This window comes from Primulina huaijiensis, chromosome 11 (assembly GCF_012295235.1).
Source record: "Primulina huaijiensis isolate GDHJ02 chromosome 11, ASM1229523v2, whole genome shotgun sequence".
In the NCBI taxonomy this organism is placed as follows: domain Eukaryota; kingdom Viridiplantae; phylum Streptophyta; class Magnoliopsida; order Lamiales; family Gesneriaceae; genus Primulina; species Primulina huaijiensis.
Window position 1 is genome coordinate 19,231,240 of NC_133316.1, and position 15,120 is coordinate 19,246,359.

Genomic DNA, 15,120 nt, shown 5'->3' on the forward strand with positions numbered 1-15,120 from the left:
TTTTAAACAAAAAAAGTCATTAAATTGAATAAAATATTAATATTTCAATATCATCTCACCGTGATAGAAACATGAACGTAAATATCATTTTGAGTAACTTCATCTCAATAACTTCCTCACGCTAGTATACAGTGTCTTATTAATAGCATTTATCGCACATCAATTTCACCAATTAATTAAGAGTATGTTTATTGTCAGACGGTCTCACAAATCTTTATCTAGGAGACGGATCAATCCTACCAATATTCACAATAAAAAGTAATATTTTTTCATGGATGACCCAAATAAGATATCCGTCTCACAAAATACGACCCGTAAAATAGTCTCACATAAGTTTTTGTCATTAATGTATTTAATCATATATTCTATCTAGTTATTATTTTCTGAGAAATTATCAGGAATCGATTTTTAAATTTTTTAAAAATCCAAAAACTCTAATTTTCTTTGTCTCATAAACCTGGTATAAAAAAACTAGAATCGTCGACCCATTTTTGTTGTTATTGATGATAATTAGTTTTAGTTAACACAAAGAATTAATTGAATAAGAAAACTGTTGTATAATTAGATAGATGATTAATTTATAAAAAAAATGTTGCCAACACTTTCATATAATTGTATGAAACAGTGAATTTTTTATTTAAAGAAGAAAATGGTTGCACAGGAATGAAACAAAAAGTTTTTTTTAACAAAGTTTTCAGATCCTCTTTTAAAATTAAAAGTGATCAACATAGATCCTTCTGAAGATTTTTTTCCTTTCTTTTTGTTTCATTTTTTAAAATCAATAAGTATATTTTTACTAAACAATAAATTGGCATATGAAACAAATATTAATCGAATATTTGTAAAAAAAAAATTAAAATAAAATCATAGTCAGACACTAGAAAAATAAAAGCAACGTGGGATGTTCTGACATATTTGCTATGATTTTAATTTTTTTTTTTCAAAATGAAATTTTATCGTATTGTAGAAATAGTTTTTTAAACATAAATGTACAATAATGACGGAACAAATAAATTCTTTTGCTAACTTATATTTCTGTGAGTTCGATCCAAATGTTTTAAATTTTCTTTATTTTGTCATACAAAATACTCAAGTTGTTAGTTGTCACACATCAGTGAGATAAAATCTCTTAGAGTTGTATATATGAACTTGGACAATCCTCCCCTCTTGAGTTAGCTTTTGGGGTTGAGTTAAGTCCAAGTTTCAATCTTAACATGGTATCAGAGCTCAAGTTCTACCTTTCTGTATTTGATTGCCCATAATTGGGACATTCGTTCTGCCCATAATTGAGTTATTAGTAAACTTCATGCTCCAGATGTTCATTCTTGGGCGTGAGCGGGATATGGTAGTTGTCCCACATCGGTGAGATAAAATCACTGAGGTCATATACAACCACAAAATCTATTTTGGTGCAAATTTTACATTAAAATAGTACGATTTCTGCACCAAATACAACATCTATCTCCAACCCATTTAATTCAAATCTTACACCAAAAAGAATATTTTCGAAATATTCTTTTTATTTTACATATATTAATTATTATATTTTATTTAATATATTTTTAATTATGAATAATGTTTATATTATACAATCAATATTATATTATTAATAAATTTAAATAATATTTATAGTTTTTAATATAACTATTTGTAATAAAAAAATAAAAAAAGCAAATTTATAATAAAAATAAAAATAAAAAAAATGAAAACCTCTGCGCCAAATGGTGCTAAAATAGCACAGCCCCAATTGGAAAACAATGGGATGCACCTAAATGGTGTTTTGGAGATGCTCTGAGAGTTGCATACATGGACTTGAACAATCCTCCTCTTTTGAGATAGTTTTTGGGGTTGAGTTAGATCTAAGTTTCAATCTTAACAACAATTGATTGCACATAAGTAGGGAATAAAATCATCTAATGAATTTAATATATACACTAAGTACTTTTTAAGTTAATTAAATGTCAACTTTGACACATTGCATATACAATTATACATATAGATAATGATTATATTACTGATCTTTTTTTGTATATTCTAAATTTGAATTTGATTGATTGATTGTGTGATTGATTTTGGTTAATTTTTGGTTGATATTAGTATGCTAGTTAAAATAGATAATTCATGGATTCTACTTCACTGAATCAAAGTATTAATCTGGATGAGGATAATGAGATGAAAACCTCTATGCCCAATGTTCAATTAAAAAGCCTAAGGAATTTTCAAGAGGTTTGGAATTATTTTACAAAGAAAGAAATTGGTCAAGATGGTGTACAAAGGGTTGAATGTAAGGGATGTAAAAAGGAGTACAAGTCCAAGGGCAAACAATATGAAACTTCTTCATTGAGACGCCACTTTGAAAAACGAAAAATGATAACGTTTTACGATGTAGAACAAATGATTATTGATCATGATGGGAAGATAACGTCTAAAAAAATTTACCAAAAGATCACACATGAATTATTAACTGCTGCAATTATTAACATAGATTACCATTTTCATTTGTTGAATATGATAGGATTAGAGCTTGGGTGAAGCATATAAATCCTGATGTTATTTGTATTCACCCAAGCTCTTTCTAGAATACTTTTGTTTCGGATATTACAAAAATCTATGTTCGAGAGAAAGATAAACTTAAGCAAGTTTTGGCTACCATTAAAAATAAAACCAGTAATAAAACTATTAGGTATATTTTGGTACACTGGATAAGAGAAAGATTGATAAATTATCATCCTTATCCTATGTTTGGTATTTTTTTAGAAATCCCATGATATTGATAAATAATTTTATACAAGGATACTATATCCCTTTTATGAGATGTGGTAATTTTAATTTAATGATAAAAAACACCACAAATGACTTAATTGCGCTCAATATATAAAAATCATAAACCCTATCGTTCTCTCATTTCACCGCCCCATCAAACAAATATTTTTATTTATTTTTATATATTATATAATATGATAATCATATAACTGAACTCGAGATAATTATATAAATGATTTTTATAAATCTCAATAAAATTATTATTAACACTCGATTAACTTAAAAATTGATATTTGATTTGACTCACAAAATCAAAGGCTCAATTATCATATTATATAATATATAAAATTAGCTAAAAATAAATAAATCATGCAAGCATTGTCGGCGCATGAACAGATAAGAAATATGAACTCAAGTAACAACTTTGAAATTATAAAATTTATTATGATAATGTTAATTTTATCATTACAATCTAATATATAAATTTAACCACTCTTATTAAAAATCATACCAAACATTAAATATAACATCCTACATCTTTTTTATCCTTAACTTATCCTTATATTATATATCACATGTTTATTCTATCATGTGTAAAATGATTAACTCTCTGTCTGTAATTTTAATGACATTTTTCAATATATTGTTGTCATAATATTAGCAATAAACCAATTCTTAAACAATATAAAAATTAAATGTTTTTAAAATAAAATAAATCATAAAACAATACATAAATAATTTTTTTAATTTTTTTAAAGATGATATTTATAGTAAAACATAAAAAATGGAACTATTTCATGTCAAATCCACTACTTTAATTAAATCTTTGTTATTATGTTTTTAAAGATGATATTTAATCAAACCATTTTAATTATTATTACAAAAATCCCACTTCTGCAATTTCGTTTACTTTGGCTCGACCATCCCCCACCGTTGGATCCGTTCATCCATTTTTTTTTTCTAATAAATTATTTTTATTATTTTATTATTATCATCTCCGCTGTTTGAGGTTAAACCCTAACGAGCAATTTGGAGATTTGATTTTCTCTCAAGATAATTAATTTTCTGGCTCCCTTGCCCCCTTCTGCAAGGTAACAACTTTCTGCTCTTTATGCATGTTCACAACTAGCAGTGGTGGGCATTTATCTCATTGTTCATTGATTTCTGGTTTATTTATTTATTTTAAAAATTATATTATTCTTAGTTCTCTTCCTAGGATCGGCGGAAGCTGTCCAATCAATCCAGCACTGTTTATTTATCTTGATAATTTGATCGGGTGCAGTTGGTGAATGGCGGGAGGTGCTTCAGCTTCTGGTGCGGCAGGTAATGGCGCAGGGGTGAGAATAGTTGTTGCTGGAGACGCCAAGACAGGAAAATCGAGTTTGATTGTTACAGCTGCGGCCGAGAACTTTCCCACAAGTATCCCTCCAGTGCTACCACCAACCAGGCTGCCGGAGGACTTGTACCCCGACCGTGTCCCGGTCACCATTTTTGACACTTCATCAAGGTCTTTAATCATGCTTGGTTGTCTAGCACAAATCTTGTTTGCTTTAACGTATGTTGGTAGTGTTGGAATTTGAAGAATTGTATGTAGTTCATTGGATATAGGATTCATGTGTTTTTTTGGCTTTTTTTTTAAAAAATACACATAAGGCTTGCTTTTGAGGTTGTTAAATTTTATTTTTCCCCCCTCGAATCCTTCAACAGAGTTTTGGTTCACAATATTTTTTTTGTCATGTTTGGACTTTGGATGTTTTTCGCTTTTAGGCTAGAAATCGAACAATTTTTATTTTGTGAATGTGGTCTTTCGATAGCGTTGATGATGCAGATGCAGATGCAGATGCAGGTCATCATTTCGGAGATTTAATTATCTTCAAACGTAAAATCTTCTCTTTTTTTTAGTCAGTTGTGCTGTCTTACGAGCACATGCATGAAACGCATATGTATTCTCTTTTTTGTTGACTTGGTTCTTTGACATATCTGAGTTAACTGTGTTCTTGTTTTTGGTTATCCTCTGCGCCTGAATTTTGCTTAAATTTTTGTTCAATGTATCTTTAGCCCTTCTATTGTTGCCATGTATTTGTTTCTCTTCTCCCCACTGATGAAAATTTTGACTTTATTTATCACACCATCGGGAATGCAGTCCTGAGCATAGAGGCAAACTTGTTGAACAACTAACAAAAGCTGATGCTGTTGTTCTTACTTACGCGTGTGATAGACCTGAAACACTGGATCGATTGAGTTCATTTTGGCTTCCTGAACTTCGGCGATTAGAGGTTGCTTTCTCATGTTCTTATAATTTACTAATCAAACAGGAGTCTGGAGTCAGATGAGTTTTTAACATTTCCAGCAGTGTCTTTCCTCAGTTTAATTAGCACGTAAACATTTGGATTTTTACAGGTTAAAGTGCCAGTTATTGTGGTGGGTTGCATGCTAGATAAGAGAGGTGATCTACAGCCCGTTAGTCTGGAGCAGGTTATGTCACCAATAATGCAACAGTTCCGGGAGATTGAAACTTGTATTGAATGTTCAGCTGTAAACCATATTCAGGTTAATATTTAATGCTGGCATCTCCTTTTTTTCCTTCTTTTTTAATATATTTTATTTTTGTATGCTCTTGTATTTTTCAACCAAATAATTGACTATAATGTCTGCTAATTGTTTGGAGTTTAGTGATAGGTTTATCTCTCTCTCTCTCTCTCTCTCCGTGCTTAAAGTAAATGCTTTAGCGTTTGACTGACCTGAATTACATTTATGCCTCTGATTTGCCGTGTTTTTAAGAAGAGTTACTTAAATGGTGGTTGTTTTCTTCTTGCAGATTCCTGAGGTTTTCTACTATGCACAAAAAGCTGTACTGCACCCGACTGCCCCTTTGTTTGATCAGGAACAGCAAGTTTTGAAGCCGAGATGTGTGAGGGCTTTGAAAAGGATATTTATTCTTTGTGACCATGACAGGGATGGTGCCCTCAGTGATGCAGAGTTAAATGACTTTCAGGTCAATTTCTTTGGATAGAGTGAATTTCTATATAAATATCTCACTGTTTTTTTCTGATTGAGGATAACGAACTTCATGGCTTCATGTATAAGCTTCGTCATTTTATTATGCAGAGTTAAATGAAGTGGTAATAATGTGCAGGTGAAGTGTTTCAATGCTCCACTCCAGCCTTCTGAAATAGTTGGTGTTAAGAGAGTTGTACGGGAGAAATTGCAGGAAGGTGTCGATGAACGTGGTCTTACATTGACTGGCTTCCTGTTTCTCCATGCACTTTTTATTGAGAAGGGGCGATTAGAGACAACCTGGACTGTCCTTAGAAAATTTGGATATAACAATGAAATTAAGCTTCGAGATGATCAGTTGCCACCTCCAACAAAGAGATATCCTGACCAGGTATTTAATCGTAAGATATTAGCATGAGTTTCAGTGGGTCACATGTGAATATATGAAATAACCTGGTGATGCCTTTGTTGAAAACGTCGCATTTGTAAATTGAAAGTGCTTTAAGTTTTAACATCTTTTTTTTAATTGATTGATTGAATCCAGTGTCGATAGAATGTGGATGAGTCATTCCTGGTGAATGGTTCGTTGTTTCTTCTTTTTATATGGCAGCCATAACCAAACTCGAATCTATGATTGGAGAACTGCCTGCCCCAGAGCACTATAATCTGGAAGTATCTAATATGGGGTTATGATAGCCTTCCATGTTGGAATATCAAAGGCCAACTTTTGAAATGAAATCTAAAGTTTTTATTATTCTTGAAAGGTCTTTCCTGAGTTGATGGGCGTTTTGACATTTGAAACTTTTTGAAATTTGAAACTTTATTGTGAGGCTTCATTTGTAATGAAATATTCTTTTTTTGTTATAGTAATGAAGTCTCTTTGGTGGGTTTGCGATTGTGGGTTATTCATTTAAAGAGAGAAATGTTTACACTTTTATAGTCCAAAGTAACCTCTTTTGCTTGTATGAGTTTCCTTATTTTTAATATCTTTACTTTCAAATTAATCAAATTATATTGAGATATACTTTGTTTTTTGATTCAATCTCTGCTATATGTTTGTTTATGCATGATTCCAAAGAGGAAACAATTTTAAGGTTTTTTTCGCTTTCCCGATTCCTGCAATTTTAGTTTCATTGACTTTTAATTGGCCTTACTGAAACTGTGGTGTTTCATTCTTATGATGATGCCTTTTCTTCTCCTATTGTTTGTCATGCCCAATGAATGATAAATGATGTATACGTTTGCTTAGGAATCGTTGAACAAAATCACCATATTACTAAAGTTCCTATCAGTTGATCTTTGACTTTTATCAATTCACAAAAAACCTTTACAAGTTCAACACTAATTGAAGTTCTTCTTTCTGATGTGTTCTGATGATTGATTCTGGTTTCCTTTTTCTTGTGAGTTCATGGTTTTGTGAATTGCCTCTCCTGTTCTTTTCCCAGATAATTTTAACTAGCTTCTTTGCATACACAATGCGTGTGAATACTGAAGTATAATTTTAAAAGATATTAATTTGTTATGATTTTTTTAATCAATTTATTTTAAGATATTATATTATTTATTTTTATTATTTTGGGAAAATCATTTTGGAAGTTGAAAAATTGAGTGGGAAAAAAAGTTGATTTAAATTTTAAAATGGGTAAGAAACCAACTAATAAGTTAAAAAGAACATGGTGATGGAAGTTACTTTCGGATCTTGAAATTCACCAACGTGAATTTCTGCTGAAATTTACATTATACTGAGTAGAATTACTACATTGCACATTTCATCTATTTTTTTCTTCATTGAGTTAGCGTTAATTTTGGATGTTCACATAAATATACCAAAGGTAGTTATTATACCATCCTCTTACTTTATTAATCAGTAACAAATTTTGCAGTGTATTGTTTTTGTTTTATTTTCTAATGCTTGATTCCCATCTTTGTAGAGCGCGGAGCTGACTAATGAAGCTGTGGATTTTCTCAAAAAAATTTTCATCACGTACGATGTTGATTGTGTAAGTGAAGTCTCTTCCTACTGAATTAAGTTATGTATAACTATGATATTCTGATTACCATTGATTTGATATTTTTATTCCTGAGTTATTATAATTGTTACTATCCTTTATGTGATCAGTTTGACCGTCTTTGGACTAGTTCCTTGTTATTTTTCATCATTTGAGTGGATTTTTAAGACCAGTGACTGAGATATCAAAATGTCCTTTATTACCTTTATGTGGAAAATGAGGCTGGGTTGATGATATATCATTGAGAAAAGCGATAATCCATAGATACTTACCTCTTTGCAAAGATAAGTACCAATCTTAATTTTTTGTCATTTTGAGGTGATTAATGAAGTGTAAGAGATTAATCAGTTGCTGCGATTTCAGAAAATGACTTAAAGGCTCTATGCCTCCAAAAACGGGTGTTGCCCTAGTCTAAAAGCATTAGACATAGAAAGATGCATATCGAGAAAAACAATAATGACAAAGTACTCTGGACACGTCTATGCATATCGAGAAAAACAATAATGACAAAGTACTCTGGACACGTCCAAGACGTGGTTGACAAAAGCCAATAAGATGAGTATTTTGAATTATTAAGACTGGATCAACAGGCTTTAAAGAGCCAATCAAGGTCTTTTAGATGTCATCAATTAGCTTCTCTGTGTCGATTGCACTTAAAGTGTAAATAATTTTTTCAAAGTCAACAGAGGAAGTTCCACCACATCAACTTTTTGATCGAATTTTCTTTCTAGAATTTAAAATATGAAGCGTTAGATGATTATGATTTAGTTGATATTGCAATGTCTTTGGAGTGGTACAAATCCACATAAAAGTTGACATTTGCTTCGTTATTTTTTGTATCACATAAAATTGGTTCGAATATAAATATTGATTTTTGTGAGTGATAGATACTCTTCATACAAGATTCAAATAAGAAGGATGATGATCTGCAGCAATGGAAGATTCAAACATGCCATTATAGAGTAGTTGCCCACAGTAAGAAGCTGGAGGTTATTTAGTTGAGATGGTTTGGTCATGATAGGAGAAGTAAACTAGAGAATGTTTGACCTTGCTATAGGAGCTAACAAAAAGGTTTTTGGGATTAGTTAGAATTATTTGTTTGTTTAGTTTCTTTTAGATTAGATTTAGAATCCTCCCTTACAGGGAGAGTGTATGAGCCACCCGGAAGATTTCGAGCCACACCGTCATTGTTTGGAGCAAAATAACATATAACGGAGTTCACAGGTGGTGGTAATAGGTTTATCATGTGAATTGGTGGAAGTGGGATTGTCAGATGGTGCGACCAAGGGGAGATTTTTTTTTTCGCCATGATTGTGTAACACACATAGAGACACCATTTTTGATATGCTGATGATCATTTCTTGCTCCAACATCGAACTTTGTTTTACTGCGCTCTAAGAAAGAGGTGGCAGTGTTGTGTTATTGTAATTTCTCAATCGGCCGTAGTTAGGTCTTCATTTTCATGGAATGCTTAGGTATTCAATATTTTTTAGGTAATTTTTTACTGTATTGTCCTCCAGTCTGTACTATTTGCTTACAATCGTCAATGTGATTCAATTGCTTGTTTTCTTGTTCAATTCTTATTTCATGCTGTACGTCAACATGATTTTTGGTTTCTATGTTGTAAAGGATGGAGCTCTTCGATCTGCTGAGCTTGAAGATTTGTTTTCTACCGCTCCTGAAAAGTAATGGATTTCTGTTTGACATCTTCACATGTTTGTCTACTTCCACAAATAGGTCCCTTTTTATTACAGATGTTTTTGAGTTACATCTGCTGCAAAAGACTACCAAAGGGACCATTAAAATTCTCGAAATATAGTTTTTTGAGATTGAACTAGTGCAATGCTCTTATATTATATTTTTATTGCACGGGTCAGTTATTTACATATGTAGCTTTGTTTTTTAAAAACTAGTTCGAGAAGCAGGTGACACGGAAATAAGTGTAATGCTTGATTAATCTTGAATTTTGGCCAATGGAAAGTATTTATGCATCTGTTTTGTTGGTTAACCGAGCTCTTTTTTGCTTGCCCTAATGTTTCATCTTCTTCTTTGGAAATCAGTCCTTGGAACAAAGCTCCATATGATGATTCTGCAGAGAAGACTGCTTTGGGGTGGCTGTCTCTGGATGGATTTTTGGCACTGGTGTGTGAAGATCAATCATTGTATTTGAAGTTCTTGATTACCCATGTTTTTCATTTCGATTTCGCTACTTGTTATCTATCTGGCCTTCATAAGCATTCCTTATTTCATAAACCTAGTTGAGAGAGGATAATCTGTGATCTCATTTGTGTTTATGCATTTTATCGAAGAAATCCCATCCCAGCCACCTCCAAACTCTAGAAAATTTAATACAGCTTCTGTTAAGAAAAAGGTAAGAGGTTTGAATTATCTTTTACCTAGCTTTTACAAACTATAATTGATCTACCCCAGCTTATCTTGAGCTTGTCGATTCAAATGGTCTCAAGTATGTGTTGTCAACTCTGGGCTTAGGTTCTGATTTCTCACTACAATATTCAATTTTCACCTTCAGAAGCTGCTCCAAGTGTGGTCTGTGAGTTTTCAGCCTTTATGGTATGATATTGAAGTGCATTATGATAACAAATGCTTGAGCTTCTTCTTCACAGTTGATCGGTATCCTCTCTGTTATCATTTGCTACACTAACTTAGTGTAACCTATATGATGATGGTTATTCATGTCTTTTTATGTCTATTCAATAATTGCTCTCATGTACTTTCACTATTAAAAATAATGCTAAAGTTGCTGTTGAGGTGACCAGTCTGTCCTATATTTGTAAAACAAAGATGCTTTATCTATTTGTTCCTATAGATTTCTCTGACAATGATATACAAGTTTGCAGTGGGCACTTATGATGCTTCTGGACCCAATTCATTGCATTGAGACACTTATATATATTGGATATGGTGGTGATCCTTCATCTGCAATGCGAATAACTCGGAGAAGGCGATTAGATCGTCAGAAGCAGCAAACAGCAAGAAATGTTCATCTGTGTTATGTTTTTGGGCCAAAGGAAGCTGGGAAATCTGCTTTGCTGAATTCTTTTATTGGAAAGTATGTTTTGTCTTCGCTAAATATTACACTTTTTATGTGAGGATTCATGTTGTTGCATTTTTTTGTCGATGAGATGTGCTTCTTATGTTATGATGATGTTCTTTTTGTAGGCCGTTCACTGAAGATTATGTTTCCACTACCGGTGATAGATATGCTGTTAATGTGGTCGATCTACCATCGGTATGTCCCATCTTGTCATTTCTTAGAAACGGTTCATTAAAATATAAAACAAGGTGGCTTGATAGTCTTGACCTGCACATGCTTTAAGCATAGTATATTGTGCCCCCAAAGTTTTATGTTGATCTCTGCAATGAGATTTGAAAACCTAAGCAGGTGGATAAACACTTGTAGCATGGGGAAAAATGTGAATTTTACTCTTAACTGAAAAGTAAAGATATAAATAGCTTCTTACTGAAGTCAGAACGTTGCATTAGAGAAAAAGCACGTGTGTTGATTGATTCTAGCATCATGCTGATTTCTTGGTTGTTTCTTGGGTGCTACATTATATATATATATTTTTTATCCAAATATAGCAGAAGAAAATGATCCCAAAGTTATTGAGTGTTGTTTTCACCTGAGTCTTGTATATCTTGGTGGAAATATTTGACATTTTTTAAATTTATTTAATGGTCCATTGCTGGGACCTTCTTAAGAAGATTTTGTTTTTGTCTCCTAAAGTCCGAATATGGCATAAGAATGCATTTGTTCTCCTTTTTGATTGATAAGTGCAGGATGTATTAGTCTAATTTCTCTTGGTGGAGATACTTGGATTTTTGAAGAAAGAAGGTATGATTTTTTATGTTGGCAGGGAGTTAAAAAGTTCCTTGTATTACGAGAGATTCCAGAGGAAGGAGTGAAAAAGTTGATATCTGCAAAGGATTCTTTGGCGGCTTGTGATGTTGCAGTATTTGTACATGACAGGTAGTCGATTTCTTCTTTCACCGACATAATGCCCAGAGGACTAGGACTATATCAACTTCTCTTGATTTGGATTAAAATCATGCCTTCTATGCAGAGCTGAAAATTGATTAAAATAAACAGGGTAGGAAATATTCACTATAACTAAACTACAATAAAATTTTGTGGTACTTTCTTATTTCTAACACTCCCTCTCTAGTTGAAAATAGAATCGCGTTGTGTCTTCAAAAAATCTTTTCCAATGTCATATTCATAATTAGAGAGACACCACGCTGGGAGGTTGAGATCTTTCATTGAGTAGCAATACAGTTTCATAGTTTTGCATACGAAAGGATTAAATCAAACCTATAGACAGTAAAATTATGGGTTGTTCAACTTGTAACCATGAAAATTAGGCAGTCAGAACCACGATTATTATACGCTATGCAAGTTATTGGTCCAGAGTTTTTGTTCATATTGTTGTATTGTCATTTTTTCCTACATGGATAGATTTTTTTAGATAACACGAGACAAAAACCTGAGATGGGGATTCTTTTATGATGCCACGTCAAATTTTTAATAGTAATAATGTCGTGAAGAAAGTAGGTTTGACATGGTTTGACCACATAGATCTATATTCGTTACACAATAATACAATATACTCACACAGGCTTAAACTCTATCAAACTCTCTTTGTTTATGTTGTAACCATCACCTTTATACATATGTTAAAATATATTGACATAAACGATCACAATTATATCGTGTGAAAAATACAACATATTCAGATTATATTATTTGATCTGTACAATGTCCCTCAAGTTGAACATGGAAATGTGAATTGATTTGAACTCCACGTGTGAATTTGAACTTGCGTTTTATTTAAAACAATTGGAAAACCCTTCAGTTTCTTGATTTGCTTTGTACCCTAATATTGACGATCAACCTGATTTGACTACTTATTAGCACACAATTTACGGAATTTTCTTTTATCTCAGCATTGGTACTCTTTTTTCCCTATTTCAAACAGCTATTCTCTTCAATGTTGTTAATTTGTGATCTTTTCCTATGTAGTTCTCGTGAACCTTCCTGGGAGAAAGCCACTGAGATGCTTGTGGATGTTGCTGGTCAAGGGGAAGCCACTGGGTATGAGGTGCCTTGCCTCATTGTGGCTGCTAAGGATGACCTTGACCCCTATTTGACAGAGATTCAAGATTCTACAAGGGTAATATTGGTTACAATGGGAGCATAAATTGAGTTCATATTCAATGCCCCGCTTTGTTTCCTTTGGGTGTTTGTCTATTTGTAGAGCTTGTACTCGGCATAATATATGAAATTTTAATGGCTTCATTTGTGTAGTAAACCATGGAATCTATAACCAGTATTTTGTAAAATATGCCCGGTGTTAACCCAAAGTTTTCTCTATGCATAGTAGTTGGCAACAAATCAAGAAAATGTTGTTTCCAGAACTGTTGAATTTCTAGCAAATGTTAATATGGATTCCTCTAGTATGCCTCAAGTTATAAAAACTGAGTTTTTTCATGAGTCGTGGATTTAGCTAACGAGGGGTTAACAGCCTCTACTAGTGTCCACCATATGGGAGTCATGTCCCAAATTTCGTTGATTGTTTTTTCTGATGTGGAAATGCACATCTAAATTTTTATTTTGCTTTTGAATATGGTTTCTTCCTACTGAAGCTGATAATTTTTCTTTTGTTTCTTTTTTTCTTCAAAGGTAAGCCAAGATATGGGGGTAGAGGCACCTATACCCCTGAGCACAAAGCTGGGAGATTTGAGCAACATATTTCAGAGAATTGTGAGGGCAGCTGAACACCCTAATTTGAGCATTCCCGAGACCGTAGCAGGGAAAAGCCGTAAGCAGTATCATAGGCTGATTAACCGGTCGCTTGTGTTTGTCTCAGGTATCTTGGTCTAGAGCATTATAGCTCTTTTTGGCTGAACCCCAGAGCCCAACCATTGTTGGCTACACATTTTAAACATCGCCCTCCATGTTTCTTTTCTCAAATATTTACTCTATACGTTCATTTTTATTTCAAAACAATTATTAAAAATATAATACTTGCACAACCATTTCTTATTTTAGTAGTTCTACTAGTAAATTATATTATTTTACTTTTTCCATATAATCATTACACTACATCTCTCTTTGCAGATCTCATCAACTTCCATAATTTATTTCCACACGGTATTTAAAAATCATTTTGAGATTTGTCTTTCAAAATTTTGAGTTGAGTCGGATCAGAAGCCCAACCGAATGCTACCTATGTTTCTTTTGTGCTCTTCGCAATTTATTTGAACCTTAATTCTATTGCATTTCAGACGATCATAAACTTTCTCACTAAATGTTTTCATGTGTTGCAATGTTGTGCTTTATGTTCACTCTTTTTGAAATTAAAATCATTTTTAACTAAATAATCCAATTAAAGAAGTTTGTCAGAGATTGTAGTTTTAATGACTGTCAACCATTCTGCATCACCCGAATGATGGGTTTAACAATTTTCATCAATTGTTTGAACCTAGTTTGAGAGGGGACTAACGAGTCATAAGTTGTGGGATGTATTATTAACCCAGATATTTCCATAGGAAGAAGGGAGTCTGGAACAGACAATTTACTTGTTTTATGGATTGTGATATCACCATTTTGACAGTAATGTTTATTTGTTATTCAACTTCTTCTTCTCCTTGTTTCTTAAGTAAGTTGCGTTACTTGTTCAAAATTCTTAAATTTTAACCATAAAACTGCACTTGCACATTTTATCTAATCGTACTGTAGCTGATTTTATCTATCTTACAGTTGGAGCTGCCGTGGTGGTTGTCGGGTTGGCTGCCTATCGTGTCTATGCTGCAAGAAGGAATTCGTCTAGTTAGGAAAGAAGACATCTGGTTCTGATTGATTGACTATGTTTTTTTTTGTAGGTTAGTTGGTTTTTGTTTTTCTTTTAGCTTAGGGTGTGGTTCTTTTTGAACCACTTTAGTTCAATTTGTGCTTATTTGTTCTTGTGATATCAAAATTATTACCAAACTAGAACATGCACTCACTTTGGTGTTATCAACTTTCTCTAGCTTTTCTTCAGCCAAAAAGAGTGATAAATGTTACTTGGCTTCTGTTTTACTGACATTCGAAGAATTTTTCTTGAAAACTTTCAGTAAAAATATTGAACTTTTTATTTTCTATCCACTGGCCAAGGTTTTCCCATAGAATCGGATGGCCAAAAAATGGGGGAAAATCTAATCAAATAATGTTATTCAAGTGGAGCTATGCCCTGTAGCATTTTTATTTTTATTATGTAGTGCATAAATGAGCTGTTATATTGCAAGAAAAATATCTATTATCATAACACTGGTCGTTTGCTTGCTAGCAAAG

General features: G+C 32.6%; 1 protein-coding gene across 5 annotated transcripts; it reads left to right on the top strand.

Annotated features, from left to right (window-relative positions):
- The first annotated feature begins 3,765 nt into the window (after nt 1–3,765).
- Nucleotides 3,766–14,934, top strand: LOC140987677 (mitochondrial Rho GTPase 1-like). Of its 5 annotated transcripts, none has more exons than XM_073456301.1 (15): nt 3,766–3,854; nt 4,046–4,270; nt 4,907–5,039; nt 5,164–5,313; nt 5,582–5,758; nt 5,900–6,151; nt 7,692–7,760; nt 9,399–9,454; nt 9,830–9,911; nt 10,628–10,839; nt 10,950–11,019; nt 11,648–11,760; nt 12,811–12,961; nt 13,471–13,657; nt 14,551–14,934. In XM_073456301.1, exons 2-15 carry the CDS (start codon nt 4,053–4,055, stop codon nt 14,622–14,624), a joined length of 1,944 nt encoding a protein of 647 aa, XP_073312402.1. In that variant the 5' UTR covers nt 3,766–3,854; nt 4,046–4,052; the 3' UTR covers nt 14,625–14,934. The 5 variants fall into 5 exon arrangements, with proteins under 5 accessions (XP_073312402.1, XP_073312400.1, XP_073312399.1 ...); XM_073456299.1 differs by having other exon boundaries at nt 3,774–3,854; nt 3,968–4,270; XM_073456298.1 differs by having other exon boundaries at nt 3,774–3,854; nt 3,980–4,270.
- The last annotated feature ends 186 nt before the right edge of the window (nt 14,935–15,120 follow it).